General features: G+C 36.2%; 2 protein-coding genes across 2 annotated transcripts in view; both read left to right on the top strand.

Moving 5' to 3' along the window:
- Positions 1–971: 971 nt before the first annotated feature.
- Positions 972–8,544, top strand: LOC110425011 (uncharacterized). Its single transcript, XM_021439764.2, has 3 exons — positions 972–2,446; positions 5,055–7,710; positions 7,894–8,544. Exons 1-3 carry the CDS (start codon positions 1,403–1,405, stop codon positions 8,289–8,291), a joined length of 4,098 nt encoding a protein of 1,365 aa, XP_021295439.2. The 5' UTR covers positions 972–1,402; the 3' UTR covers positions 8,292–8,544.
- Positions 8,545–12,122: 3,578 nt separating this feature from the next.
- Positions 12,123–15,215, top strand: part of LOC110425013 (uncharacterized) — a 9,988-nt gene continuing 6,895 nt past the window's right edge. Inside the window, exon 1 of the mRNA XM_021439766.2 lies at positions 12,123–14,841. Coding sequence (XP_021295441.2) covers positions 12,144–14,841 — 2,698 coding nt within the window. The 5' untranslated portion in view covers positions 12,123–12,143. The remainder of the gene's footprint in view (positions 14,842–15,215) is intronic.

The following is a 15,215-nucleotide window of genomic DNA, read 5'->3' as shown; positions in this document are numbered from 1 at the left end:
TCTGTTTCTTAATTACCGGCTTGATTAAAGTAACTTTTTCTCTTTGTTAATTGACTTTGGAAAATTATAGATAGGATTGTGGAGAAATTTCCCCGCTAGCTTTGATTTATTACTATAATTTGTAATTAAATTCTTATATTTTTATGGTTTTCAATTAAATTCTTTTTTATTTGTGTTAAGTTGAGCATCTATTCTTTTATTTTACCTAATTGAACTTTTATCCTTGTAAAGAAAATATAACAAATGTTATTTCCAACAACTACCTTATGTATACATGAAATTTGACAAGACGTGCATGTATATGTGAAGCTATTACTGCATAAAAGATTCATTACACTTCAATTACTAAATAAGTATTTAATTAGATAAAATTAAAGAATCGAGATTGACCAATTGAATTGTAAATAAATAAAAAATTAATTAAGTACCATAAATATAAAATTTTGTTGAATTTTTAAGGTTTTTATATTTCTTCTTCAATTACAGTTATTTTGTCAAAAGCCAGACCACGTGCATGTCACTGGCTTCCCACTAAGTGTACCGGAAGGGAGAAAAGGTACGAAACATGGCCCATCTCTACCACTACTGCTTGTCCTATTATTTTCTCTTTCCTGTAGAAAACTATTGTGACCTCCATTATTAATATACAGAAGTTTATTGCCCCACTTGTTCTGCATTTTTTATGCTCGATTTCGTCTGAAAGTATTGAGTTTTATTTTGGAATATTTCAACAAAATTTAATTATAGAAAAGCATATAATTCAGAAACCGTTTTATTAATTTAGCAAATCTCTTATAGTAACATTTATGCATCAGAAGCTATGAAAATTTAATTTAATAGTAATAATTTAGTGCTATAAAACTTGCAATGTAGTTACCCTTTTAGTCATGGAAGTCTTCTCCCCGTAGCTGGAGCCAGCATGTCCTTCAACCAAAGACAAGTTTTTCTGGATGACCGTCTCAGACGGGATCTCTTAAGTCAACTGTTGAATTAGTCATCCTAAAAGCGGTCTAGATTCATGTAATTATAAAATTTCATCAATTCTTGGAAGTGTTGTTCCTTATTCTTGGTCTGAAAAGTGAAAAGCAAAAGAGAAGACAAATTTCAGTTTCGTAGTGTTTTTTTTTTTTTTTGTAGCGACGACCTGTCCTTTTTGGGAGCAGACTTACACAGTCAATGTTATTCTTTCCAACGTTCTGATCTTCCATGTGGACCTCTCATGGATGGAAGTTTCTGCAGGGGAAAACGAGTAGTCTTCGGCTATAATGGTTAGGCCTATAGCCAACCAATTCTAAAGCCTTTTTTGGCAGGTGGTAAGAGAATTGCGAGGACATGGACAATTAAATCTGCTTGTTGCTCAATTCAATTCATCTCCCCAGCTAATTAATTTTCTCCTAAGAAAATGGATAAATCATGCTTAGGAAACATATGCATCCTCGAGATTAACTTGCTTGTTGGCTTTGTTATTATACTCAGCCTATTGGTACCAGGATCCCTGAAATTTGCATCGGCCTTGGGGAACGAAACTGACAGAATAGCTTTGCTTTCTATAAAGAATCAGCTTGTTGGTGCTTATCCAGGAGCCCTCGATTCATGGAATGATTCTCTCCACTTTTGTGAGTGGCAAGGTGTTACATGTGGTCGTCGCCACCAGAGGGTCACTGCTCTGGAGTTGTCTGGTTTGAAACTAGCTGGGTCCTTGTCTCCTTCAATTGGCAATTTAACCTTCCTCAGAAGACTTAATCTATCTGATAATAGATTGCAAGGTAAAATACCCAAGGAAGTTGGCTACCTAAGGCGACTACGTGTCTTTGAGTTGTTTCGAAATAGTCTCCATGGAAGAATACCTGTAGAGCTTGCCAATTGCTCAAACCTTCTAACAATTCATTTAAAGCAAAATAACCTCACTGGCGAAATTCCTTTCCAGTTGGGTGATTTTTCAAAACTCATCGAACTCTCCTTGGCTGCTAACAATTTAGTTGGGGGTATTCCATCTTCTTTAGGAAACCTTTCGTCATTGCGGGTTCTCTCGCTTGCTTACAATCATTTGGAAGGAAAGATCCCTGATGCTCTAGGCGGGGCCTCAAACTTGAGAAACCTTTATCTCGGTTCCAACAACCTGGTTGGTACTTTTCCTCTCTCAATTCACAATCTTTCTTTCTTGGAAGAGATTATGATGACTGCAAATAATTTCTCAGGGAGTCTTACAGCTGTAATTGGCATTCCTTTTCCAAATCTTCGATCCTTGGGTATTGGAGGAAATCAATTAATTGGTACTATTCCAATGTCAATATCTAATATGTCTAATCTGGAGAACTTTGACATTGGTACGAATGGTCTCAGCGGATCTATTCCTAACGATTTGGAAAACTCAAGAATCTTCAACAGTTCAGGATTGGCCACAATTACTTTGGAAATGGGAAGACTGGAGACCTTGATTTTCTTTCTTCTTTAAGCAATTGTAGCCTATTACATTTATTGGATGCAGAGGTGAATCGATTAGGTGGCCTGTTGCCAGAATCCATAGGAAATTTATCAATCCAACTCAACATGCTTTTTATGGGATTTAATCAGATCTCAGGAAATATTCTTGAAGGGATTGGCAATCTTGTGAGCCATTAAATCTCCTATTAAGTCAAATAAGTTTTTATAATTAATAATTGACTATCTGTTTGGCTTAGCTTTTTTTTTAGAATAAAAGTTTTTAATTTTTTTTTAAATTTTTGTTTGGCTTGGCTTTTGCTTTTAAGATATAGATAAGCTGAAAAAAAGCCAGACCAAACAAGCATCAAAATACCCATTGTCATTTTGTGCCGTATGATGCTAACGTTAAATGCTAATATATTATAATTGATCATAATATGATATGTTGATATATTATAATTGATGATGATGTGATATGTTAATTTAATATAATAACATAACTATGTGATTTTTTTCACCATGCACGTTAATGTCATGTTAGTTTTATATAGATATAAAATGATAAGTAACATTTTAACTAATATTAATATGTCAATCATTAAACCTAAGGGCTTATTAGATCTAAAATAAAAGTACCAGAGTTTAATTGAGGACAATAAAAAAAATAAATGTTTATTTATATTTTTAAAAATATTTTAAAAACTCTTTGGAACATTATGCCTTTAACTCAATAGTAATAATTAGTACCATAAAACTTTAGTATGGGCAACTTAGTTTCCCTTTTCGTCGTCATGGAAGCCTTCTCCCGTGAAACCCAATCCTTCATTGTGTGATATTGTTTAATCTTAAATATGATATTGAGTGAGTTGAATGAATCATGTGAATAAATTATGTACTAAGATAATTTTGAATGTTGGATGAGTTTTTCTCAACATTATTGACATAAATATCTCTCTATAATGTTGTAATCAAGACTTGAAAATTTCAATTTATTCACATAACTTCACCATCCTAATTTTCTGATAATTCAAGTATTTATGAGATGGTCAAGGGTCCTGGATTCAGCAATTATATTACATCAAATTGTTGTAGATCTGAACTAATCTTAACTAAAAATTTCTGTGGCTAGTTGCTTTCACGAGCAATCCCCATTGTCAAAGGCGGGCACGAGTTTGAGCGGAGAGTTGGTAACGTACAGTGAGAAAAGGCCCCTTCTTTATTATGACTTTTATGAGACTTCTCCAATGGCGGTTGGTCTGGGTCTTGGATCAATGAAATGTTAATTCTCGTTAAATTTTCTATCAACTTTGGTAATAAGAAAAATGATTAAGCAATTGAATCGGTGGTTCCCGATTGAAGCAAGCTGGGATTAAGCTGGCTTTTCTCTTTCGGCTTTGTTGAAGTAACTTTTTTCTTTGTCGATTTACTTTGGAAAATTATCAAAGACTATGGGCAAATTTTCCTGCTGGCTTGATTGATTAAGTATAATCTATACAAATGGATAATATAATAACTGTTGGACTTAAATAATAAAAAAAAAAAACTTTGAAGTGTATGAATTTTCGTAATTAAATTTTTATATTTTTATTGTACTCAATTATTTTTTTTGTGTCTAATTAAACATCTGTTCTATAAAATAATATATTATTTTACCTAATCGAGCTCTTATCTCTTAAAAGAAAATATAATAATATTCCCAACAACTGTCACCTGTTGTATTTATGAAATTTGAAGAGATGCACGTATTGATTAAATGCAACAGAATCGATGATGTGGTATATCACGTCAGAAGAAATTCTACATCATTAATTCTTGTTGTGTTTAGTCCGTGCATGACATGTCAAATTGCATGTATAAGTGAAGCTATCGTTGTGTATAACATCCATTACATTTTTGTTAAGGGATAAGGACTTAATTGGGTAAATTAAAAAAATAGAGATTGGTTAATTGGATACAAATAATACAAATTAAAAAAAGAACCTAATTGAGTACAATAAAAATATAAGAACTTAATAGCAAAAAAAGGCGTATAGTTTGGAATTTTTTTATTGTTTTGATGCAACTCTTATATCATAGATTGAGAAGCTATGAAAATTTAATTTAATAGTAATAATTTAGTACTATAAAACTATAGTATGCGCAATGTAGTTTCCCTTTTCGTCATGGAAGTCATCACCCAGTAAGCTCTTGAGCCTACTGCGGACTAGCTATGGAAAGTGATCAATGTTAAACTACTCGTACTAAATGCATTCATGATTCATGTAATTATAAAATTTTATTAATTCTTGGTAGTGTAGTTCCTGTTCTTGGTCCAAAAGAGAAGACGAAGTTCTGTTTCTAATCTATGGGGGACTGTGTTCTGGTAGCGAAGAACCGTCCTTTTTGGGTGGAAGACTTTGACAGTCAATTTGATTTCTTGTCAACGTTCTGATTGGATATTGACGCTGATTTTCCATGTCCGTTTACTTATATGTACAGCTCTCATGGATGAAATTTCCAGGCGGGCCAAACGAGTAGTCTTCAGCTATGATGATTAGGCCTATAGCTAAGCAATTTGGCAGGACATGAACGGTTAAACCTATTTGTTGCCCAATTCAATTCCTCTCCCCAACTAATTTTCTTCAAAGAAGATGGTTAACTTGCTTGTTTCCATTGTTATTATACTCAGCTTATTGGTAGCAGGATCCCTAAAATTTGCATTCGCCTTGGGCAACGAAACTGACAGAATATCTTTGCTTTCTATAAAGGATCAACTTGTTGGTGCAGGAGCTCTCGATTCATGGAATGCTTCTCTCCACTTCTGTGAGTGGAAAGGTGTTACATGTGGTCGTCGCCACCAGAGGGTCACTGCTTTGGACTTGGATTGTTTGAAATTAGCTGGATCCTTGTCTCCTTCGATTGGCAATTTAACCTTCCTCAGAGAACTTAATCTCTCTGACAATAGCTTGAGAGGTAACATACCCAAGGAAGTTGGCTACCTAAGGCGGTTGCGTGTTCTTCATCTGTTTCAAAACAATCTCCATGGAAAAGTCCCTGTAGAGCTTGCCAATTGCTCAAAACTCCAAGCGATTGCTTTATTGCATAATAACCTCACTGGTGAAGTTCCTTTCCAGTTGGGTGATTTGCCGAATCTTATCATACTGTCCTTGGGTGCCAACAATTTAGTTGGGGGTATTCCATCTTCTTTAGGCAACTTGACGTCATTGTGGAAGCTCTCGCTTTCTTATAATCATTTGGAGGGAAATATCCCTGATGCTCTGGGCAGGGCCTTAAACTTGAGAATTCTTTTTCTCGGTGCCAACAACCTGGCTGGTACTCTTCCTCTCTCATTTCACAATCTTTCTTCCTTGGAAATGATTAACTTGGGTATGAACAATTTCTCAAGAAGTCTTGCAGCTGCATTAGGCATTCTTTCTCCAAATCTTCGATACTTTGCTATTGGAGGAAACCATCTATTTGGAACTATTCCAATGTCAATATCTAATATGTCTAATCTGGAGATGTTTGACATCTCTATGAATGGTATTAGTGGATCTGTTCCTAACGATTTGGGAAACCTCAAGAATCTTCAAGAATTCAAGATTGGCGGCAACTACTTTGGAAATGGGAAAACAGGAGACCTGGATTTTCTTTCTTCTTTAAGCAATTGTAGCCTATTGCAAATGTTGGAACTAGAGGTGAATCGATTAGGTGGCCTGTTGCCAGAATCCATAGGCAATTTATCAATCCAACTCAATAGGCTTTACATCGGATGGAATAAGATCTCGGGAAATGTTCCTGAAGGGATTGGCAATCTTGTCAGCCTAACTGTTCTAGATATGAGGAGAAATGCTCTCGAGGGCTGCCTTCCAACTTCTATTGGGAAGCTTCAAAATCTTGCAAGATTGTTTCTTAGTTGGAATAACTTCTCAGGTGAAATCCCATCCTTCATTGGCAACCTCTCTCGATTGTTTGATCTTTATTTAGATATTAATAATTTTAAAGGAAAAATTCCACTTGCCCTTAGAAATTGCAAAAATATGCAAAACTTGTTTCTTTCCGAAAATAAATTTAGCGGTCATATACCAGATCAATTATTTGGTGCTTTTAAAAGTTTAATTCTAGTTAACATATCTTACAACTTGTTGACGGGTCCCCTTCCATCAGATTTTGGTAATCTAAAGTACCTGGTAGGATTATTTGTTTATGAAAATAAATTATCGGGTGAAATTCCGAAAACACTTGGTGAGTGTTCTGGATTAACGTCACTTGATATGGCTAGAAACTTTTTCCAAGGCAGCATTCCATTGTCTTTAGGCTCTTTGAAATCTTTGGAAACTTTAAATCTTTCTTGCAATAACTTGTCTGGCACCATACCACATGAACTTGAAAAACTTCCATTTTTAAGCAGTTTAAACCTTTCCTTTAATCACTTGGAGGGTGAAGTTCCGAAAAAAGGGGTTTTCAATAAATCTAGTGGATTTTTAGTTGTGGGAAACGAAAATCTCTGTGGAGGGATACCTGAAATAAAACTCCCAAACTGCTTTAATCAGGAGCCAAGGAAAAAGGGGACTGCTTTGTCAGTCAAAACCATCATTGTTATGATCCTTGGCATTCTAATTGCCTCTATTTTGGTCGTGCTTCTTTTCGTTCATTGCTGCAAACATAGGTCTGGAAAGAAGCTTATCCCTGTTGCTTTGTTTGGTGATGGCTACCTGCGGGTATCCTACAAAGAGCTTCTACTAGCAACTGGTGGTTTTGCATCTTCCAACTTGATTGGTGTGGGAAGTTTTGGCTCTGTGTATAAAGGAGTTCTTCATCAGCAAGAAAAACCTGTGGCAGTGAAGGTACTAAACCTTCAAAATCGTGGCGCTGCAAAGAGCTTCATGGCTGAATGCAAGGCTTTGAGGAAAGTTCGACATCGGAATCTTCTCAAAATTATGACTTCCTGCTCAAGCATTGATTACCAAGGCAATGATTTCAAGGCTTTAGTTTTCGAATTCATCCCTAATGGTAGTTTGGACAGTTGGCTTCATGAGCAACATGAGTCAAGGTATTTGAACTTTGTTCAAAGGTTAGACATAGCCGTAGATGTAGCCAATGCAATAGATTACCTTCATCACAATTGCGAGGCGGTAATTGTCCATTGTGATCTAAAGCCTTCCAATGTTCTTCTTGATGATGACATGGTTGCACATGTCACTGATTTTGGATTGGCTAAGCTCTTGTCTAGCGACACAGACACAATGGGTAATGATCAAACAGGCTCCTCAATGATGAAAGGAACAATTGGTTATGTTCCCCCAGGTAAAATTTTATGTATCTTCTGTTGTCTTTGAATATCATAATCATAGTATCATAATTGCAATCTAACGAAATTTTGCTGATTTAACTTATAATCTGTACAATTGTTGTTATCAGTCTTACTTTGATCTAAAAACAGATGGTTGTTGTTAAAAGAAGTCTTGAGTGTATAACAAATTGTTGCAGAATATGGCATGAGAGGGGCAGTGTCTCCAGAAGGTGATATATATAGCTATGGGATTCTGCTATTGGAGATGATCACTGGAAGGAGACCAACGGATGGTATGTTTCATGGTGACTTAAGCCTTCACAATTTCTGTAAGGTAGCACTGCCTGAAAGGTTGAAGGAGATTCTCGATTTTCGCCTGCTCAAACAAATTAGTGAAAACAACGAGAGATCAAGAAGTCGGCTGAACATGGAAGGAGAGATGTTGGAGAGTTTGGTTTCTTTTGCCAAAATAGGAGTTGCATGCTCTGCAGAAGTACCTGGTGAAAGAATGGGAATCAAAGATGCTATTACAGAACTACTTGCAACCAAGGCAAGGTTGCTTCATACTGGGATCCATCGAAGGGACAAGATATAGGCAGCAGCAGCTGGTGAACCAGATTCAAACTTTTACTTGATGTTTCATATCAATAATTGATATTTGAACTTTGTTTTGCATGTTTTAAATCGTTTAAACTAGGATTGTCTGTAGAAATTTATATTTCTGGTGTGATCGGTTTTGCCTTTTGACTTCTCCTCAAGCCCTTTGGTCTCTTCCTTTAACTCCTTTCCATCATTTGTAATGGATAGGAAATAAAAGTAACCTAAAACTTTGATTTGGAATTGAAAGTAGTAAGAAGTATGCAATTTCCTTTTTGTTTTTTAAGAATTCTCCTTCTATCCTTTTTCAATTCCCATAGCTGAAGAAATTTATGATATTGGCTTCAATTTGCTCAACACATCAATCAACAGGATCCATTCTATTTAATCACTCAAAATACTTCACAGTCACAGAGTGTGTTAGAAGGACTAGAGAGAACAGTGAAACGATCGCGCTTGATGCTTACTTCAGTGCGACATGCGAAGAATTAGCTACACTAATTGTCTGAATTTAATATCTTAAACAAGACACACATCAACACACACTGTTTGTGGGTAGAACCTTATTTTATAGACAATCCTTGGTGCGAACAGAAATAATTTCTTCTACAAACTTGGAAAAGCAGTCAACTTGACCTTTTTGAATATAGTAGCATAGGCTAGGAAGCAATGTTTCGAGAAAGAGAGCTGAGGCCTGAAAAGATCATTAAAATTAACTTAATGGCCATCGATTTTGAGTTGCTTCAGATTGGAATCTTCAGTCTCCTCCTCTGCTCAACCTCCGATTTTGCTTAGGAGGCGGCTATTGTTTTCTTTTAGATGATGACTTTGGGCTTTGGGATTGAGATGTCCTGTTGTGTGATTTGGTTTATGCTTACCTTCTGCTTTTCGTTTAAAGGTAGAGAGCTTCCTCTGTTTTTGATTAGCTCGGATAGGTTTAGATTTGAAGGAACTGCTTCACCTCTGAAGCAACCTCAAAGTGCAATTGTACAGTGTCAATCTTCATGCTTAAGGTGGAATTTTAAGCCATCAGAAGTCTATGCCAGAGACGTTCAATGGCTTGTCAGCTTAATGACAATAAATACACCTTTCCAAAAACAATTAAGTTAATGGTCTTAACTCGACATCAACAGTATACATTTTCTCCGCAACCACAATCAAGACATCCTGCAGACAGTAAATGTTTGAGACATGCAATCAAACTGATCTCACTTTTGGCTTGTGCTCCTAAACAATATTTGGAAAAGCTTCATTAGCAAAAACTCTTCCCTCCCTCAATAATCACAGTCGCTGGAGATGCCCTCGTATGCCATTTTTCTCAAGAGAAATAATGAAAAAAATCTGCTGACAATCCTGAATTAAAGTCGAATGCCTGCCCTGTACTAGACAGCGATAAACAAGGAAGTCTCGCTCGTTAGTCATCAATTCATCGTACAAATATTACATCAACTACCAGCAAACTCTGTTTAGCTGGCTTACTACTTGATCCTCTGATGCAGGAAAATTTTCTCGTTAAGGAAACTCCTTCAGCAGCTCTAAGCTACAAAATTTCATAAGGTAACATCCTAGAGCTAACGTTTACGCCTCCGATACCAACTTAATTGGAACATACAGAGAAGAAATTGACTTATCAGATATTTCTTTGGTTTTTCTATATTCAGATATTTATTTAATTTTGTTAAATGAATTGGCTTATCAAAATATTCTGTAGAATCATAGTCTTGGAAGGGGAGATATGGGAGTGCTTGGTCTCTTTCACTAACAATTGGAGCTGCATGCTCTGCAGAAGCACCTGGTGAAAGAATGGGAAGCAAAGATGCTATCACAGAACTACTTCCAACCAAGGCAAGGTTGCTTCGGACTGGGATCCATAGAAAGGACAGGAGATAGGTAGCAGCTGTTGGTGAATCAGAATGAAACTTTGACTTGATGTTTCGTATCAATAATTGATATTTGAACTTTGTTTTGCATGTTTTAAAATCATTTAAAGTAGGATTGTCTGCAGAAATTTATATTTCTGGTGTGATTGGTTTTGCTTTTTAACTTCTCCTTAAGCCAGTGAATTGGCTTATCAAAATATTCTGTAGAATCATAGTCTTGGAAGGGGAGATATGAGAGTGCTTGGTCTCTTTCACTACAAGTCGGAGTTGCATGCTCTGCTGAAGCACCTGGTGAAAGAAAAGGAATCAAAGATGATACGATCACACAACTGCATGCAACTAAGGCAAGGTTGCGTCGGATATGGCGGGGACAGAAGATAGGCAGGAGCAGCAGGCCTATGTTGGTATGTATTCAGATCATGTAGACAAGGATTGTTTCCAGAAATTTCAAAAGATCTGGCTTCGGAAATTGAAACAGATACATTTCTGACTATTGGTGATTGGTTTTCCTTCATCTTCTCCTCAAGAGTCGAGAGACCTTTAAAATCATCTGCCAAATATGCAATCATCAACTAGAGTTAGTTTTGAAAATTTCAATCGATTCACTTCACTCCACCGTCCCAATTTTCAGATAATTCAATTATATTTGAGATGGTCAAAGGTCCTGCATTCAGCAATTATATTACATCAAATTAGTATAAATCTTAACTAAAAATTTCTGTAGCTAGTTGCTTTCACAAGCAATCCCCATTGTCAAACGCGGACACTAGTTCGAGCAGAGGGTTGGTAAAGTATAGTGACAAAAGACCCCTTCTGTATTATTGACTTTTGTGAGACTTCTCCAATGGCGGTTGGTCTGGGTCTTGGATCAATGAAAAGTTGATTCGATCTGGTTAAATTTTCTATCAGCTTTGGTAATAAAAAAATGATTAAGCAATTGCATGGGTGGTTCCTGATTGAAGCAAGTGGGTATTAAGCTGGCTTTTCTCTCTTTTCTATCTATTCTCTTTCGGCTTTATTAAAGTAACTTTTCTCTTTGTCGATTTGCTTGGGAAAATTAGATAGGAGTGGGGAGAAATTTCCCTGCTAGCTTGATTGATTAAGTATAGGCTATACAATTGAAAATTTGAACAACTTAAATTTCTACAATGTGGATTCCACCTAAAGTTCGAGATAACTCTTAGGTTTAAATAGTTAAAAAGTTTATAAATTATATAAATTTTTTAATTGAGTCTTAATATTTTTATCATATCCAATTAAGTCTTTTGTTTTATTTGCATCTAAATGAACTCTTATTCTTTTATTCTATTTAATTGAATTTTCATTTTTTGTATACTAAAAATATGACGGGACGTATTAATTAGACACAATAAAAGTTTATGATATGACACGTCATATCGATGGAAGCTTATCATCATTAATCCTTGTGTCTTGACATGTATCATCAACAAAAATTCCATTTCATCAATCTTTCTTGCATCCGGTCAATACACTCTCATTAAATTTCATGTATATAGCAAATGACACTAGATATAATATTCGTTACCTTTCCGTTACAAGAGAAGAGTACAATTGAAAAAAAAAAAAAGTTTCAATTGAATATAAAAAATGAAAAAAAACTTAATTAAATATGATCAAAATATAAAAATGCATATTATAATTAAAGAATTGTTTTTATTATTTAGGGGTAAGTCTTATAGCATCATTCATAGCTTAGAAGCTGTCACAATTTAATTTAATGGTGATAATTAGTACCATAAAATTTAATAGTTTCCCATTTCGTCATGGAAGTCTTCTCCCTACAGCTAGAGCCAACAAGTCCTCGAGCCGAGGACAAGTTTTTCTAGACTAGGTATGAAAGTGATAAATGTTAGACTACTGGTGCTAAAAGCAGTCAAGATTCATGTAATTATAAAATCTGCTTGTTGCTCAATTCAATTCCTCTCCCCAGCTAATTTTCTTCAAAGAAAATGGGAAAATCATGCTTAGGAAACATATGCATCCTTGACATTAACTTGTTTGTTTGCTTTGTTATTGTACTTAGCTTATTCCTACCAGGATCCCTGAAATTTACATTGGCCTTGGGGAACGAAACTGACAGAATCGCTTTGCTTTCAATAAAGGATCAGCTTGTTGGTGCTTATCCAGGAGCTCTCGTTTCATGGAATGCTTCTCTCCACTTCTGTGAGTGGCAAGGTGTTACATGTGGTCGTCGCCACCAGAGGGTCACTGCTCTGGAGTTGCCTGGTTTGAAACTAACTGGGTCCTTATCTCCTTCGATTGGCAACTTAACCTTCCTCAGAAGACTTAATCTGTCTGATAATAGATTGCATGGTAACATACCCAAGGAAGTTGGCTACCTAAGGCGGTTGCGTGTTCTTCATCTGTTTCAAAATAATCTCCATGGAAAGATCCCTGTCGAGCTTGCCAATTGCTCAAAACTCCAAGGGATTGCTTTGTTGCGTAATAACCTCACTGGTGAAGTTCCTTTCCAACTGGGTGATTTGCCGAAACTCCGCGTACTCTCCTTGGGTGTCAACAATTTGGTTGGGGGCATTCCATCTTCGTTAGGAAATCTTTCATCATTGTGGCAACTGTCGATTTCTTATAATCATTTGGAGGGAAATATCCCTGATGCTCTGGGCAGCGCCATAAAATTGAGAATTCTTTTTCTCAGTGCCAACAACCTGACCGGTACTCTTCCTCTCTCAATTCACAATCTTTCTTCCTTGGAAATGATTGACTTGTCTATGAACAATTTCTCAGGGAGTCTTGCAGATATAATAGGTGTTTCTTTTCCAAATCTTCGAGTCTTTACTATTGGATTTAATCAATTAATTGGAACTCTTCCAAGGTCAATATCTAATATGTCTAATCTAGAGACATTGGACATTATTTTCAATAGTTTCAGCGGATCTGTTCCTAAAGATTTGGGAAACCTCAAGAAACTTGAATGGCTCAATATAGGCGACAACAACTTTGGAAATGGGAAGACAAGAGACTTGGATTTTCTTTCTTCTTTGAGCAATTGTAGCCTATTACAAGTTTTGAATATGGAGAATAATCGATTTGGTGGCCTATTGCCACAGTCCATAGGCAATTTATCAATCCAGCTCAGCATGCTTTATATGGGATGGAACTCGATCTATGGAAATATTCCGGATGAAATTGGTAATCTTGTGGGCCTAAATCTTCTAGATATGACGAGATCTGCCTTGACGGGTACCCTTCCAATTTCTATTGGGAAACTTCAAAATCTTCAAAGATTGGTTCTCAGTTCGAATAACTTTTTTGGTGAAATCCCATCTTTTATTGGCAACCTTTCTCGTTTGTTGGATCTTTTTTTATATAATAACAATTTTGAAGGAAGAATTCCACTTTCTTTTAAAAATTGTAAAAATATGCAAACGTTGAATATTGCTGAAAATAAACTTAGCGGTAGTATACCAGATCAACTATTTAGTGCTTTTACAAGTTTGATTTTGGTTAACATGTCTTACAACTCATTTACCGGTCCACTTCCATCAGATTTTGGTAACCAAAAGAACCTGGTTGCATTATTTGTTTATGAAAATAAATTCTCTAGTGAAATTCCGGAGACACTGGGCAAGTGTTCTCAATTAGTGGAACTTGACATGGCAGGAAACTTCTTTATAGGTAGCATTCCCTTGTCTTTTGGCTCTTTGAGATCTCTTGAATTTTTAAATCTTGCTCGCAATAATCTATCAGGTACCATACCACACGAATTAGAAAAACTTCCATTTTTAAGCAATTTGAACCTTTCTTTCAATCACTTCGAAGGTGAAGTTCCGAAAAGAGGGGTTTTCAATAAATCTAGTGGATTTTCAATTGTGGGAAACAAAAATCTTTGTGGAGGGATACCTGAAATAAAGCTCCCAAAGTGCATAAATCCGAAGCCAAGGGAAAAACAGAATGCTCTATCGACCAAGGCCATCATTATTTTGATCCTTGGCATTGTAATTGCCTCTATTTTGCTCGTGCTTCTTTTCATTTGTTGTTGCAGAAAAAGGTCTGGAAAGAAGCTTATGCCTGCAGCTTTGTTGGGTGATGGCTACTTGCGGGTATCCTTCAAAGAGCTTCTGCAAGCAACTGGTGGTTTTTCATCTTCCAACTTGATTGGTGTGGGAAGTTTTGGCTCTGTGTATAAAGGAGTTCTTCATCGGCAAGAAAAACCTGTTGCAGTGAAGGTACTAAACCTTCAAAACCGTGGCGCTGCAAAGAGCTTCGCGGTTGAATGCAAGGCTTTGAGGAAAGTTCGACATCGGAATCTTCTCAAAATTATAACTTCCTGCTCAAGCATTGATTACCAAGGCAATGATTTCAAGGCTTTAGTTTTCGAATTCATCCCTAATGGTAGCTTGGACAGTTGGCTTCATGAGCAACATGAGTCAAGGTATTTGAACTTTGTTCAAAGGTTAGACATAGCCATAGATGTAGCCAATGCAATAGATTACCTTCATCACAATTGTGAGGTGGTAATTGTCCACTGTGATCTAAAGCCTTCCAATGTTCTTCTTGATGATGACATGGTTGCACATGTCACCGACTTTGGATTGGCTAAGCTTCTGTCCAGCGACACAGACGCCATGGATAATGATCCAGCAAGTTCCTCAATGATGAAGGGAACAATTGGTTATGTTCCCTCAGGTGAAATTTTACAAATCTCTCTTCTGTTGAAAGTCGTAATTATAATTTAACGAAATCCTATTGATTTAATTTATAATTTGTAACATTGCTATTTTCATATTAACAACTATTAAACTCCTTATTAAATAAGTTGCACAATCTCAAGTCCCAACTCGTAATTAGAGCTAAAAACAAATGGTTGGCATTAAAAGAAGTATTGACTTTATAACAAATTGTTGCAGAATATGGCATGGGTGGGGCTGTGTCTCCAGAAGGTGATATATACAGCTATGGGATTCTGCTCTTGGAGATGATCACCGGAAGGAGGCCAACGGATGGTATGTTTCATGGCGGCTTAAGCCTACACAATTTCTGTAAGATGGCACTACCTGAAC

This window comes from Theobroma umbraticum, unplaced genomic scaffold (genome assembly GCF_002168275.2).
Source record: "Theobroma umbraticum cultivar Fairchild unplaced genomic scaffold, ASM216827v3 scaffold_81.0, whole genome shotgun sequence".
NCBI classification, from domain to species: Eukaryota; Viridiplantae; Streptophyta; class Magnoliopsida; order Malvales; family Malvaceae; genus Theobroma; species Theobroma umbraticum.
Note: the sequence above shows the minus strand (reverse complement) of the source record. Positions and strands in the feature narration are given on the sequence as shown.